The sequence below is a fragment of the Quercus lobata genome, chromosome 2, assembly GCF_001633185.2.
Source record: "Quercus lobata isolate SW786 chromosome 2, ValleyOak3.0 Primary Assembly, whole genome shotgun sequence".
In the NCBI taxonomy this organism is placed as follows: Eukaryota; Viridiplantae; Streptophyta; class Magnoliopsida; order Fagales; family Fagaceae; genus Quercus; species Quercus lobata.
In genome coordinates, this window is record NC_044905.1 from 14,869,557 (window position 1) to 14,885,808 (window position 16,252).

At 32.7% G+C, this 16,252-nt stretch overlaps 1 protein-coding gene across 1 annotated transcript; it reads right to left on the minus strand.

Moving 5' to 3' along the window:
* Positions 1 to 9,970: 9,970 nt before the first annotated feature.
* Positions 9,971 to 12,921, minus strand: LOC115977925. Its single transcript, XM_031099955.1, has 2 exons — positions 12,794 to 12,921; positions 9,971 to 12,626 (listed from the first exon to the last, which is right to left on the minus strand). Exons 1-2 carry the CDS (start codon positions 12,804 to 12,806, stop codon positions 10,213 to 10,215), a joined length of 2,427 nt encoding a protein of 808 aa, XP_030955815.1. The 5' UTR covers positions 12,807 to 12,921; the 3' UTR covers positions 9,971 to 10,212.
* Between the last annotated feature and the right edge of the window lie 3,331 nt (positions 12,922 to 16,252).

Genomic DNA, 16,252 nt, shown 5'->3' on the forward strand with positions numbered 1-16,252 from the left:
AATTTTGATTAATATTTCATATAAATAACTAAATTAGGTTTAAATTCCAAAATTCAGAGACAGACTCCACAAATTAGATCATGTAAAATCCATGTCTTCTTTCTAAAAAAGAAGAAAAAAAAATTTCATGTCTTGTTGTGTAACAAAGGACTAAGGTTGTACTTAGTTTTCTCAAATAGAGAAGGGTAATTATTGGATACTCCCCGAATACCATAAATGTATATTCCCTCATTTCACATAATTGTAGGTTCCACTAATTAAATTCATGGTAAGACTCACAATTCATGTGAGAGGGAGGAGTACGCATTTATTGTACTCCCGGAATATTCAATAATTTTCCAACAAGGAAATTGGGCAGCATTGAATTACTCGTGGATTATGTGAATGATATATAAGAGAGAGTGATGCGGAATTGGGTTTTAAGAAGAAGAAGAAGTAAGAACCAGTAAATGATGGGGGACTTTGAAGGTGCAGATGAGATTGAGACGCATGGGTTCAATGAGATCGACATGAAGGTTTTGCATGATGAAGCGTTCAAATAACCTGAGAGGCAATCCATTGATTGTGGATGCCAAAAAGGGTTTGCAAAGTTATTTAGGAAATTACACTTTGCCCATATGTGGTTTGCCCAAAAAACACCTTATCCACCTGTGGTTTAAAAAATGGCACTTTGCCCACCTGTGATCTGATCCGTTAGCAAAATGTTACCCACATGTATAACTGTCATTACTCTAACACCATTTCACTTAAAAACACAATAGCAATTGAATCAAAACACTTTACTTAGAGAAACAAAGTTGCCCTTTACATGTAGACCCTCTCTTTGAGATTTTGGTCCACTCTATCAATATCAACACATGAAACTCTCAGCATCAAGAGAAGTCGGTAGTCTGATCAAAACCCATGTGAAGGATCTTGAAAATTTTCTCTCTTGAGTTAAACCATAGGTACGTTCTTGATAGTTAGGGTTCTTGATTTTTTTTTTTTTCAAAAATTGCTAGTAGATTTTATTTTTTAAAATTTCTGGTAGATTACTTAATGTGTCGCGTGTTAATGAATTTTTTTTTTTTTTTTGAGAAATTGGGTTTGTGTTAATCTCAATAGTGAAATTCAAATCAGCCATCAGCAGTAAAAATAATTGCTTAAATAAAGTGTTATTAGACAAAAGAATAACGCTATGTTTGTTTCAGGATAAACGTTTTCTGGAAAATGGTTCATTTTTCAAAGAGCATTTTCTAGAAAACTGTATCATTTTCCAGTGTTTGGTAACGACCTTAAAAATGAGCTTGAGAACGTTTTCTAGTGTTTGGTAAACAAATTTTTATTTTTATTTTTATATTTCTTGTGTAATTTAAAGCATGTGTATTATGTAAACCAACTAATGTTATCAATATAAATAAAATAAAATAAAACCAAGAATGAATTTAGTTTTCATACTAAAATTTTGACAATAGATACAATTAAAATTAGTTGTTAAATTTTCATGATCTCTACCACTCATCTTGCTCATATATATGGACAGTAACGTCCATACATACATAATACATACATACATACATACATACATACATACATATATATATATATATCAACCATTTGTCTATATACATAAAATTGATATGGGAATACATCTTTAATAAGTACAAATAACAATAACTTTTAATTGTCTATTCTTTTTGCTAGTACACTAATTGTTTACTATGGTCAACCACAAGTCTTTAATATTACTCGAAATTATATATTTATATAATATCTCTACTTAATATATTATCACTGCATAGTATCTGCATAATGTATCTACCAACAAATACAATTCCCCTAAACAATTATCATTCATTATATAACAATATTATTAATTTACCGTAAAGATTATCCTATGTAAAAGCAATTTAGAGCCGTATAGGCACTATGTTCAAGGTTTTTCGTCTTTTACTTCATTCATTCTTTCTTCTTCTTTTTTATTTTTTATATTTTTTTAGCACTTTTATGTGCAAAAAAGAACTACCTGGAATCCATCAAACCAAAAATTTCTTAGAGAAAAAAAATAAAATCAAGTTTGAAATTCAAAGTAAGGAATTGGGATTTTGGTAGAGAGGAATGAAATAATTACTGCTACAAAAATGTTCCCCTTTGCAAGTTGGTAGAGAGGAATGAAATAATTACCGAGCAATGAGGGAAAAAAAAATCTAATCAAAGAACTGTGTTATAAAGGGGAAGAGAAACATGGAGAGAGAGAGATCTATGGAGATGGGAGACCAGAGTGAGAGACAGTGAGGGTATGAGGAAAGAAAAAGGAAAGGGAAGAGAGAAAGAGTAAGAGAGCGTACCATCAGAGAGAGATTGTTTTCCAAAATTTTTTTATTTTGGAAAACAACATATAGAAAACAAGCCTTATTTTTATTAGGATTTTTCATTGACTAAAGATAGTTTTCCATTGACCAGTTTTTTTTTTGTGCTATCAAACACTAGAAAATATGGAAAACTATCTTTACAGAAGGTTTTCCAGCGAAACAAACATACCAGAGTTAGAGACAGTGAGGGTGTAAGGAGCATCCCGTGAGAGAGAGAGAGAGAGAGAGATCATTTTCCAAAATAAAAATTTTTAGAAAACAACCTATAGAAAACAAGCCTTATTTTTATTAGGATTTTTCATTGACTAAAGATAGTTTTCCGTTAACCATTTTTTTTTTTTTTGGTACTATCAAACACTAGAAAATATGAAAAACTATCTTTACAGAAGGTTTTCCAGCGAAACAAACAGACCAGAGTTAGAAACAGTAAGGGTGTGAGGAAAGAAAAAGAAAAGGGAAGAGAGAAAGAGTAAGAGAGTGTACCGTGAGAGAGAGATTGTTTTCCAAAATAAAAAATTTTGGAAAACAACCTATAGAAAAAAAGCCTTATTTTTATTAGGATTTTTCATTGACTAAAAATAGTTTTCCGTTGACCAGTTTTTTTTTTTTTTTTTTTGTGCTATCAAACACTGGAAAATGTAGAAAACTATCTTTACATAAGATTTTCTAGTGAAACAAATAGAGCGTAAAACACAAACATAGCAGAAACAGACAAGAGTGTTTGTTCTGCTTTTGGGAGACAACCACATGAGAATGGACCACAAAGTCCACATTTACACATTTTTTCCTCAATACAAAAAGATTCTTAGGGTCCACACTGAACACAACACAGTAAAGGACAAAGCCACTAGCAACTTTTAGCCCATTAAACAATATATAAATTTTAACAGTTGAAAATTTCTAACAGTTCCCATTAGAATATGCACATTTTAAAAAAAATTCTTTGTTTTGTATTTTAGCAATCATTAGTTGAAATTTTCAACTACTAAAATTCCCATTAGTTGAAATCTATATCTATATATATATATATATATGTATGTATATATATATCTAAAAGTTGAAGTGTAGTATTTATTGTTACTACGTTCCAATTGATCTATATCAGCGTCCACGTCATTATTATTTTTCTTCCCAATTTTTCTATAATTTTTTTTTAAATTTACTCATTTTTTAAATATTTACACTTTCTCCAACCTTTCTCTATCCCTTACCTTTTCATCTCCCCACTACCATTTACCTTACATTTTCATCTCACCACTACCCTTTACCTTAATATGACTCTTCATCTTTCCCTTCATCTTCCTTTCTTTTTTTTTTTTCCTTTCTTATTCACACCATCTTACTATAAATTTGTCATTCTCTCTTCCATTCTTTACATACTTTTCCTCACAAAAAAAAAAAAAAAAAAAAGGCTGTCTCTCTCTCTCTCTCTCAATTTTATGGTGGATTTTTTATTTTTCTTGCATCTTTGCTTTAGGTTGATAAATTGTTGTGTTCTTTAAAACTTTATATTGAGTTGATGTGATGTAGTTCTGCGATTTAAGTTTTTTTTTCTCTCTCTTTAGTTGTTAATTTTATTGCATGAGTTTTTCTTTAAATTCTTAGTTTGGGTTGTTTTGGATTCACCTATTTAGTTGTTCTATATATGTTATTTTTGTACAACATGATATTTGTTCTATGAAGTTCCTTTTAGACTTGATACGCTATGTTTTCATTTTTTTTTTTTCTCTCCTCATGTGCAGTGATTGACTTCTAACAAAAACTATTCTATTTATATATTTAGAAATCTATTTCTTCTTAATTCCAACAGTTTAAATTTTGTATGGGCCATAAGGAACAAAGGGGTCCATAATGCATTCATGTTCTCCTCAGATCGTGATAAATCTGAGTAGTTGAATAGTATTGTTGTTTAATTTACCACTACTACATATTTTTTCTAGAAAGCTACATACCATCAATCGTAACACCAAATGGATATTTCAAAGTTCATTTGCATGATTACTTTGCTATGTGGTGAGTTGAAACATTGAGTAATGATGTACGTTAGATTATATGTGTAGCCTCTTGACTTGCAAAGGGTAAGTATTGATTTATGCTAAGTTTTTGTTATTGGTATTCTTTAGAGCTATAATGGTTGATAGTTCTAATGAGGCTCCATTTATTTATGCAAGGCTTCATTCTCACCCAAATGGCAAGCAATAAAACAAGACAATATATTCATATTCAGCTTTCAAGTTTATTCTTTTTATAAAAAAAAAAAAAAAAATGCTTAGCTTTCTGATAACCACAAATTTGTTTTATTAACCCATCATCATAAAGTAACTTTAATTTAGTTATATGGATAGGGTTTATCACTTTTCATGTTGCAAAAAAAAAATATATATATATATATATATATATATATTCAAGCTAACATCAATAGCACTACTACAATTGACCATTTAAATTCAGTCATATCCTTCATATCATTAAATTATTAATATTTTCTCTCATTTTTTTAATATTTAAAAATTAAACATATAATTTTTTAATTAAATACAAATAAAAAAAAATTCCTTATGAAATCGTACTCTTTTTTTTTTTAACATTCACACTTTCTCCAACATTTCTCATTCATTTCACATTTCATCTCCCCATTACCATCTACCTTAATATCACTCTTCATCTTCATTTATTTTGTTTCTTCTTCTTCTTATCCTCCTATTATAAATTTTTCATTATCTTTTCTATCCTATATTTCTATGCATAATTTTCCCTCACAAAAAATGTTATTTCTCTCTCTCAATTTTTTGGTGGATTTTTTTTTTTATTTTTCTGGCATCTCTGCTTTAGGTTATTAATTTTTTGTATTTTTAAGAACTCTACTTTGAATTGATGCAATTTAGTTTTGTTTTTTAAGTTTTTTTCTTTTTTCTTTTTTGTTCTCTTTGATTGTTAAATGTTATCCTATTACATTATAAAGAATATAATATTATTCTATTACATAACATGATTTGGATAATTTTATCATATAAGAATTTTACATAAATTACATAGACAATAGTAAAACAATAATAATAATAAAATATATATTTATGAGATAACACTAAAAAAATTATCACGCGCAACGCATGGGTCTGCGACTAATATATCTAAGGGCTGAAACGTAGCATTTATTGTTGTTACACTCCATTTAAGCCACATCAGCGTCCATGTCATTAATTTTTTTTTTCATTCCAATTTTCCTATAATTGTTTTTAACATTAATTTTTTTTAATATTTACACTTCTCCAACTTTTTTCCCTTCCTTACCTTTTCATCTCTCCACTACCCTCTACGTTAATATCATTTTTCCTCTTTCCCTTCATCTTCCTCTATTTTTGTCTCTTCTTATTCACACCCTCTTACTATAAATTTGCCACTATCTCTTCCATTCTATGCATAGTTTTCCATCACAATAAAAAGTTCTCTCTCTCTCTCCCTCTTAATTTTTTGGTGGATTTTTTATTTTGTTTTTCTTGCATCTTTGTTTTAAGTTGATAATTTTTATATTTTTTAAAACTCTACTTTGGGTTAATGTAATTAAGTTTTGTTTTTTAAATTGTTGTTGTTGTTGTTGTTTGTTGGGAAATTTAGACCCTAGTTGATAGAATTAATAAGTTTTAAACCCAAGTTTTTAATTAGATTTATTATGAATAAACCTTGTTAAAACAAACAAACATCAATATTATGCACAACGGAATAGTAAATAAGACAAGATATGATGACCCAGGAAAATCAATGAAACAAACTAGTTCAATAGTAAAAAACCTGGGGGGAAACCTTCCCAAAAAACAATCAACTATAATAAAAAATATTGCACGTGTCCTTAGCAGTGGTCCAGCTTAGTACTAGCTAATGAGGGATATTCTACAACCTTTGACCAACAAAAATTGCAATCCCTTTCCTGGTAATGCTAGGTGTCCTTGCCAAACTACACATCTCGCTTCCCCTAATGGTGATCATGCTGTTGGCACGAGACAAGGTTACTATTCCTCTCACCAACTTCCCTTTCCTTTTTCTCACAATTTGTCCATGTGTAGAGCTCAAATATGACCAAGTCAATACACTTGCTTGCCTTAGCAGGTGTACTGTACAATAATAAAGAGCAAAAATCACAAAAACGGATGACATAGGTTGAAAAACTCTCTCTCTCTCTCTCTCTCTCTCTCTCTCTCTATATATATATATATATATATAAATATATAGTCACTTCTCTATATATTAGGTGAATTTGTTTAGGAGTTTTGGGAGCTTAATGTCGATCCTCGGTTCAAAATTTCTTACTAGAATCTTGCATGTGGGACGGAAGGATCGCATACACTTGAGAAAATAGTCAAATACTCGAAGATGTTTGGATACCCTCATTTGTTATAAATTTAAAAAAAAAAAAAAAATAATAAAAAAAAACTAATCTTTATTCCTAATATCTCACTTCTATCAATAAAATAAATAAATAAATAAATAAAAACATGTAGCAAAAACCAATTGCAACTTCTTGGAAAAAAAAAAAAAAAACTTCCCATTTTATGTTACCCCTCTTCCCCTTCCCAACAATGTGGAATGCAATCCCTTAAACTAAAAAATGTAACACCCCATAATTTTGATACTAATTTAATTATTATACATAAATTATAAAGGAGACCTACAATTAAATGGATTAAATTGATTTGGGCAGAAGATATTAAAAATAATATAAATACTATGGAATATAAAGCCCAAATGAGGTGGTATAAGTAAATATATGGGCCTTGAAAATCTTAGCCTTCTTCCTCTTTAGTCACACGTGTATTTTTACTGATGGAGGCTTCCTTTTTGTTTCAGCTAACTACTGAACTTTTCCTTACGTCACTGTGGCTATGAGAAGAGACTACAAGTATGGTTTCTATGACTATATTAATGGAAATAGGACTCCTATGATTGTTATCATACTTAGACTAGGCAAGTATATATAGGCATGTGTCATGGAAAGGATCTAAGAGACGTTGGTCTCATGAATCTCCACCTATCCCTACATTAAGGGAAAATATGTCCTATATTGTTATTATATTAGATAAGGAATGGTCAAATATGGCTGCATGTCAAGAGCTTTGAAATTGTATCTAATAGGCTTGGACTTTATTAATTGATTTGTCACCATGTCAAAGGAAGAAGGTTGATTGTGGTTTATATACAATTGTTTATAGTCTCACTCTTTTCACCGCCATTGTCATTGTCCAAATAAGTGTCCAGCTGTGTCCTTGTGCTTTATGGCATCAAGAGGATTTGGGTCTTTGGGTTGACGATTACACTATTAAAATGGGATCTGCTTATTTATATAGCCGTATGGTCCTCCATAGGCTTTGAAATTGATTACATAATGTATAGCCATATAGTCCTCTATAGGCTTTAAGATGGATTTGACATAACTTTAATATGTGGCTTCTACTTTTGATTAATAGCTTTATATATTAGGTTGATCAGATAGGTTTATATATCCTGTGGCTTCAAGGGAAAAATGTAAGCAACTGGATTGATAAATTAAGAATACTATCTCATGGCTTCCTATGTTAGATTGAATATATATATATTAGAGTCAATAGATATCCAGCGGCATCAAGTGGGAATGCTAAGCAACTAGATTGATAAATTAAGGCTATATGCGGCTTCCAATATTAAATTGGATAGTTAAGTGAATAAATGGAGGATTTTGGATATATCAATATTGTTTAAGATAAAACTATTTAAGTGTGAAAATAGATTTTGAAGTGGGAAATTGTGTATTGATGAACCTATTTTTGGTGTTGCTAGGTTCTAATTCTACTGAATTGTTGTGATTCAAGAGAGGTTGATTTCCTTTATTTTTGCAACTAAGAGGTAACTGGTGTTTATTAATTTTGGGGGTTTTCTCAAACAGTGTTGGTTATTAAACTATAATATATCAAAGAAATATATTGTTATTCTATACATATAAATGGATATTTTATAATTTCTTGATGTGCACATTAATTATTCGTTTTATGAAAAACTTGTGAGACAACCTAAATTTATTTAAATTCGTATGTGTGAATATATCCTTATATTTTCGAGAATTGTGAATGGATTATTTTTGTGAGCATCTTGTGTATGTTTTGAAAACCTATAGCAAATCGTGATTAAAAGTTCAGTGTTGTATTATTCCTTAGCAAGGGACAATCATACTGCAGCTAGTCCTTAGCAAGGGTCGGCCCCAGAAAAGAGGACAGTGCACATTTGATAGCTCCTTAGCAAGGGAGTATACTATTGAGGATCCAAAAAGGAAACTCCTTAGCAAGGGAGTGCACCTTAAGGTTCCAAATGAGCCATCCTTAAGAAAGAGGATAAAAAGGAGGTTCCAGTCCTAGAAAAGGGGATAACACAACCCTGTCAATGGGGCGTAAACGTTGACCACGAGCAAAGCCTAGGAAACTGTGTATGTGATGGTATTGATATATATATTATGATGGCTCACAATATAAAGATATTTTTCTTTTACATGAAATATTGAATGATAAATTTTGATGTGTTACATGTTATGAAATTGTTGTAAGAATTATTTATTTGAAAGGTTTGTTCCCACATCCCAAAGTTAGTGAATTCCACTTATTGAGTTATCTCACCCCCCCCCCTCTTTTATTTTCCCTTTACAGATACATTAGAGGGATTATTGAAGTAGAGACTCTTAGAAGACAGCAGTTATGAACTATAATATGGACTTATGAGGATTTTTTTTTATTGTGTTTTATGGCATTAAACATTGTATTAGAGAATTATTTTGAGGATGTTTTGTCTTTGGTGGATTAGAGCTCTGACATTTGTAATGAGATTTTAGGTTACTGGTTTCTTTTATTTAATATTTTAATAGATTATTCAAATTAAATAGACTTTTATTGCTTATGATTTTGGGGCGTTACAAACCCACAACATTCCTTCAGTTCTTCTTCATTCTTTCATCCTATTTCTAACCAACACTATCGTCTTCCGCACTCTTCATTTAATATACTGAATTATGCTTCTCAATTGTCAAGCGTTTTCTTGTATTGGTAAGCCTATGAATAAATTTATATACTATTTTCTCAATTGAATTGTATTGTGTATCGTACTTTATCAACTACATATATATGAATCGATAACTTTATGACCTCCTGTGATACATGAACTATATGAAAGGTGTTATAGAAAATTTGGTTTTCTAAAATCTTTCACATAAATCAGACCCTTTCTCAAATCTATGAGATAAAGGGGGAAAAATTGAAAATCACATTAAGTTTGTAAATTTAAGCGAATTTTGATGACCATACGGTGTGAATGGCAGATAACCCATAATTTCAGAAGAATGCATTGCCTAATCAATCCACAAACAACTCGAAGGTGGTATTGAATTTTCGAGCACTATTTGGTGAATATGGAGATCTGATTATGGTATTTTGACAATGGTGGTGGTGTATCTTCATGTTCTTCTTCTCCTTTTTTTTTTCTTTTTTTAACATGGAAATAAGCTTGTAATGGTGTGTGATGCGTCTTATGATGGTATTTGAAAAAAAAAATTGAGGTGGCAATATTTTATTGAATTTAAACTTACTGAGTGTATAGGCGATCTCATGTGCAATTCAATAATATGGGTAAAGATTAGTTCACACATCTTATTGTACACACTCATACACACATTCAAACTGCACATAAATTATGACTTAAAGTCACAATTCCAAGTTGGAAATTGTAACTTCAAGTCATGATTTATCCCAATTTTTGACTGCTCAGTTCATCTAGATGGATATACTGATTTCATAGTTAAGTCACATTCTCTTCAAGAGCAACTTTAGTACAAAAATGAAAATAAAATCACTCAGTACACGGCCAACTTAGCTCTTGCATGGCCTCGGTTGATTTGAAATTGTTCTGTAATGCCAAGATGTGCCATAAGAAGCCATACATGAGTGAGGAGCTCTCCGCCTTCCGTGAGCTGTTGAGCATGATAATATCCCCTGCAATGACTAGCAGCATAACCTAGGATCTCAATCCACACGTCACAGACAAACTCCCAAACAAACTCCCAATTTTTCTCTTCACCCATTTCCTGCAATTGTTTTGCAAGTTTATTTGCATTAAATAGCACAGATTTGCTCCTGTCTCCTTTTACCTTAATCGGTTCAACATCAGTATTCACTTCAAGCAACATTTTGCAAAATTTCACTTTATTTTTTGATAGACCTTTTTCCTGGAAAAAATGCTTGGCCTCCTCACAAGTGTCTTGAAACCTGATCATCCCAATCCCAATTGGCAACAGGAAAGGACACATGACTAAGAGATACAACATGTAGTCTGATAGGTTCTTGCTCCATTTATGACTTGAATTTTCAGCAGCCAAGTTTTCACCACCACCTGAGTGATAGCAAAGATCTGTAGCAATGTGCCAGATAAGAATGCTTTGGTCGAACTCTACCTCAGTGGTCCAATTGAAAGAGAGAGAACGTTCATATTTTTCAATATAATTTTTAAAAACAAGATTGCCTCTGGCACTACATAAAGATGAAGTATTGTTGTCATCTGGTTTCTTTGTGCTTGTGGCGACCTCTGATTTCTTCAGAAAATGCTGGAAGATCCAACCTTTCAATTTGGGGGAGGTTTCGCAACGGTATGTATACCAGCTTTTCTCAAATGTTTTATAATAGATTGGCGAATGTCTCACAATCTTTTGAAAAAGTTCAGGTTTATCATCCAAACAAGGCACGGGCTTATCTTTAAGGGAAAAGCTTAGCAAATTGAACTGAGGTATGGAATTTGACCACCTCTTTTTGTTAGAAGGAAAAAGAAAAGATACTACTTCAGAAATAACATGTCGAAAACAAGGAATCATCAATCGAGAAACCTTAGATTGAAAACAAGAGATTAAAGAAGAAACCTTAGATTTAAAACAAGAGATTAAAGGAGAAATCTTAGATTGAAACCAAGAGATTAAAGGAGAAACCTTAGATTTAAAACAAAAGATTAAAGGAGAAACCTTAGATTGAAAACAAGAGACCAACGGAGAAACAATAGGTTCAAAACAAGAGATTGGTCGAGAAATCATGGATTGAAAACACCTTTTTATTTGAGAAAACTGGGGTTCATGCTCACTCAACCATAGCTTTGTCCAATCGGAGGACAGTAGCAAAATGACAGCATAGAATTCTAGAAGAATAGCTCCAACCAGCAAAATATAAGTAATGATGAGATCAACCTGCGGGTGATTGTGCTTCTCAATAATCAGGAAGAACACGAACACTATAATAGTGAAAGAGGAAGTGATGAAGCGGAAAATGCATCCCAAAAAAGTGGATATTATAGGTGCCTTTGTATAGAAAACATCATATGCAAATCCAAGCTCGATTTCAACTACCTCAAAAGCAGTTTCTGATGAAGTGAGATTTTGGAAGTAGGACCGGCTCTTATCTCGGTCATGGAAGCTAAGAATAAGATCTACAAAGAGCCGTTTAAAAGTGTTGAAGAAGCTGTACGCAACAGGCAATGTCCGTTTACTAGCGTCACCGTTGTTATTGCCATTGCCAGCAGCATAGGATTGGTCAGCAGCCTCAATCACTTCAATAGCCAACACACTAAACCCCTCGGCCTTTTTCAAACTGAACTCCTCCATGAATTTGGCATAGTTGGGGCCAGGATCAGGACGGTAGAGCAATGAATCAAGAAACTGCTCACGATTTGCAGACCTCAGGGATAATGTCCTTTCAACATACTTTATTAGGCCAGCAAAAAGCATGGGAATGGTCAGGTATGAGAGCCAAGTTCCACTCCAGGCCGTGACAGTGATATAAATTGCCACTATAGTTTGGACAAGAAGTCCAAGCAAGTGCCTTATCCACAACTCATTGTCTGCTAAAGCATAAGCAGTAATTGTGTCTGGACCGCCAAGATGCAACAACAAGAATGGTGCCCAAAATGCCCTGAGCTCATCATTGATACTCTTAGTATTGCTACTGCTAGCAATAGCACAAGTGCAGGAGTTTCTTTGGTTCTTGGAAAGGACACCTAGTGCAACAGTTGCCACCCAGTCTGCTGTTAGATATGCAGACCAGAGAGACAATCTGAGCAAAGTGTTTGGATTATACTTTCTGCGATTGCCTAGAACAATCAGTGATATTTGCAAGGTGAGGCTGATCAGGACCAATATTCGTAGCTCCCAAAGGTCCCATATTTTCCTTGCCTCTTCTGGGAACACCTGGCCGAGCTTCCTCTTCTCCACAAAAAGCCAACCGCTCAAAACTGAAAGCAAAAGAACAAACCTTTAAGCTTTAACACTTGTACAAGAATTCTATATTTATAATAAAAATAACTGCTAATGGCTTGAAGTAGAAGTTCCTTTGGGTTTTATGTGGGTAATATTGAAATTTTGCGCTTTATGTTGCTTGAGAATTAAGCTGGTGACTTACTTGTAAGTAGCATTCTGATTCAGCTTCTGTGATCTCTGAACTGCATTTCTTGGTAATAGAATTCTGTGAGAAATAGAGCTGAGCATGCAAACATTGAAATGTGAATGTGAATTCTTTCACATGCTGAGTGTTTGACTGGATCAAAAGGAAATAAAAGAAAGACTTGCTGGTCGCTACCCACTTGACCTAACCTTGTACCGTTTGGTATGTATGTTGTCAGCGTTCGCTGTGTAATAGTGTGAACATAATTAACCTATCCTGGACTAAAAAGTTTTCTTTGTTATTCTTTAAAAAAAAAAAAAAACACTGCGTTCTTTAAACTCATTGGTTGACTTTTTAATTAAGTTAGTAAATTTTAAGCTTTAAAAAGAAAATTTTGATAGTTACAACTCTAGATGTCATGAAAATGTTAGAAGATGTCAATTAATTGAGTTACAAAACTCTTGATAAATATTTATTTATTTATTTTAATAGGTAAATAGCGGGAGTTGGATGAAGTAAGTTTTAAACCGCAGACATAAAACAAAGATTTACCATCAAGCTTAGTGTCGTCAAGCATCCTCTTCTTCTACTACTTCTACTTCACTTTTATTCTCTCTATGTATTAGTTTACTATCATCACTTTAAACTTTGTATGTGATTTATTTTCATGCTTTATTGATGAAGCGTAAATTCGTCAGTCAAAGTGGGCAGATGGAACTTCATGTCGGAAATGTATCCTCTATAAGAGTCACCGGTGTGGTGCCTGCCACAACGCCTCCGATGCCAAAGTTAGAATAAAAAAGCACCTTATGAAATGAAAATGGAAGAACAAGATAAAACCAGAGTGCTTTCTCAAAGTGTGAATATATGCACCTTCTGCTGACAATGTGAGGGCTTTATATATGTGGTTTTGGGTGCTAGCCGTTGTGGTTGTTAATGTCTTTCCTAGTAACGCCTCTTGCCCAATAATGGGGCTTTTAATAGGTTCCCAACGGTCTGTCTGGCTGATTTTGTAACTGCCCAGGTCATTGATCGACTACATTGAATGACTCCCCTACCTTCGTCAGTGATGACTAGTTTCTTCGCCACTCAGGACGACTTCGTCATGAGTGTTATTTTCGTCATGAGTGTTAGCTTCATCAATAGGATGTAACCTCGTCATTCCCATAATTTATTATTTGAGAAAGTTTAGGGACACAACAAAATGTCACAATATTTTTATTTTCATCTATAGTGGGTCTCGGTCAATTTTATTTTGACCTATGTGATGAAGAATAGACAATATAGGCTTTCCTAGAGTAGCGAGAGTGTTAGAAATCACAGCGCAAGTTCAATACGTACTAGTAGAACTCATTGGAGTGATAATGTCAGAATTGCATGAAATTCAGATGGCTGAAAGGAAACAGTCTTTTGATCAAGACTTGTGATTTTGGCAAATTCCTCTATTAAGGCTTTGCAAACAATGATTTTTCCTTTTTGAGTAATATTTGTTTTCTTTAATAAATTTTAATTTAAAAGTTAAAATAAGGTCTCGCCTATTTTGGAACGTCTCTTAGAGACTGTGTTTTCAATTTCCGCAATTATCTCAATTTTACCTTTGCGGTAAAAATTATTGTTTTGCTACCTAATTACATGATTAGCACAAATTAGGGTTTTTTGTGCATTTATATAGTTGCCCTATGTTTTCTTTTTACTATTGAAACGCATTGTAGCCTCCAAGACAATTCAATTATTAAATTATTAAAAATTCAGACTTTTGCTTATTGTTTCTCTTTGGTAGATTTCAAGAACTTATCACCTTGTGGATTTAAGAAAGCCCTCATTTATTTGAGGTTTTCAATTGGGAGCTTACATGTCTAGTTTCTTTTCCTTTGAAAAGTAACGTGTTTATTTTCTTTTAGTTTCTCCGACATCACTATGAGAGATTGAGACCTTAGATGTTGCGGAGCAACTTTTATTATTTTCATTCAATCAAGTTCGATTATGTATTTAGTTATGGTTAATTTATTTAAGCTTGACCACAATTAATCCCGTTCTCATCATCACGTCTTAGTTTAAGTCCTCCTAATTGAGATATTATCGAATTTTTTTTTTACTCTCGAATGCCTAAAAATCAAAGAATATGTTAACCAGCGAACTTGAGTCAAACTCGTAGACTCGAATCAAAATTATTCCATGGAACAAAGAGTCTGATACCCCAACATGTGCATTAATTAGTGTACCCTTTTTCTGGTTTTTGAGAATCACAATAATTAGTGTACTAATTTGCTTATATATTGCTATTTTAATTTTAATATCATATTTTTCATCGTTTTGTTTTTTAGTAGTATATTTTTCAACGTTTGGTTCTTGATGATGCATTGGGAGTTGCAACGACGCGTTTTCATCTTATTCCAAATTTTGATATTTGATTACTGCAAGTAGTTGAGATTGTTAAATGGCACTTATTTCTCAAAAAAAAAAAAATAATAAATAAGCCCACCTACTAGACTATAAAGAATGACTGAGAAGAGAGTCAATCTCTGATTCTCTGTTACAAAGTTACCTCATTTTTTAGAGGACTTTATTTTATCAGGTGATGCTCATACTATGATTTGTCATATGTTATTTTAAATATTTAAAAAATAATCTAATTGCAAATGCTTAAAATGAAGCACTTTTCCACATTATCACTTCCATTGATATTTTGGTAATAACAAAACAACCATCATAGTTTCACAAATGAAATGATGATCTAAATATGTTTGTTTATTTGCTTTTAGTCATACATAATAGAATGACATGAGTGATAAGAAGATAACAAAAATGTTGCTTCATGCTGGACAAATGTTCAAAATTTCTTTTGATTTGCTGTAACAAAAGGCTTGTGGTACTCCATTTTCTAAATATGGTTACCCAATCATACAAATTTACCTTTAATCATGTTTATATATACTTCATAAAGAAATTCAAAATTCATGCTGCAAATAAAATAAATTTAAAATTAACGCATTTATGAAGTTCTATCAATTTTTTTTTAGTAGTTCAGTAAATTGAGAAGGAGAATTTGAACTATAATGTCTCATTGAAAATACCAAACAGCGTGACAACTATAGACCTAATAGATATAGTCATCTCACTTAGGTCTAGCTCCTCCATGATGGGTTTTTTCATGTATTTTTAAGACCAATACCAAGACATGCAAACACCCAAAATCATCTGCCCCAGGAGGGGTGGCCCAGCGGTGTGGGATCCCGCGTGCATGCTCATGGTCCCATGTTCGAGTCGTGGCGGGTATCATGTGGGGCGGGATTTATGGCATGCATTGTGCCCCACACTCTGGCTCTCTTGGGTACTAGGATGAGATCTGTGGCGCCCCGGTCACAGTAGCTATGACTCAATCCAACATTCCCTAGCGAGGGATGCCCCTATTAGGTCACAGCTTGGGGGTAAGTCACATATAGTCCCCCCCCCACCCCACCCCACCCCCTCTTATTC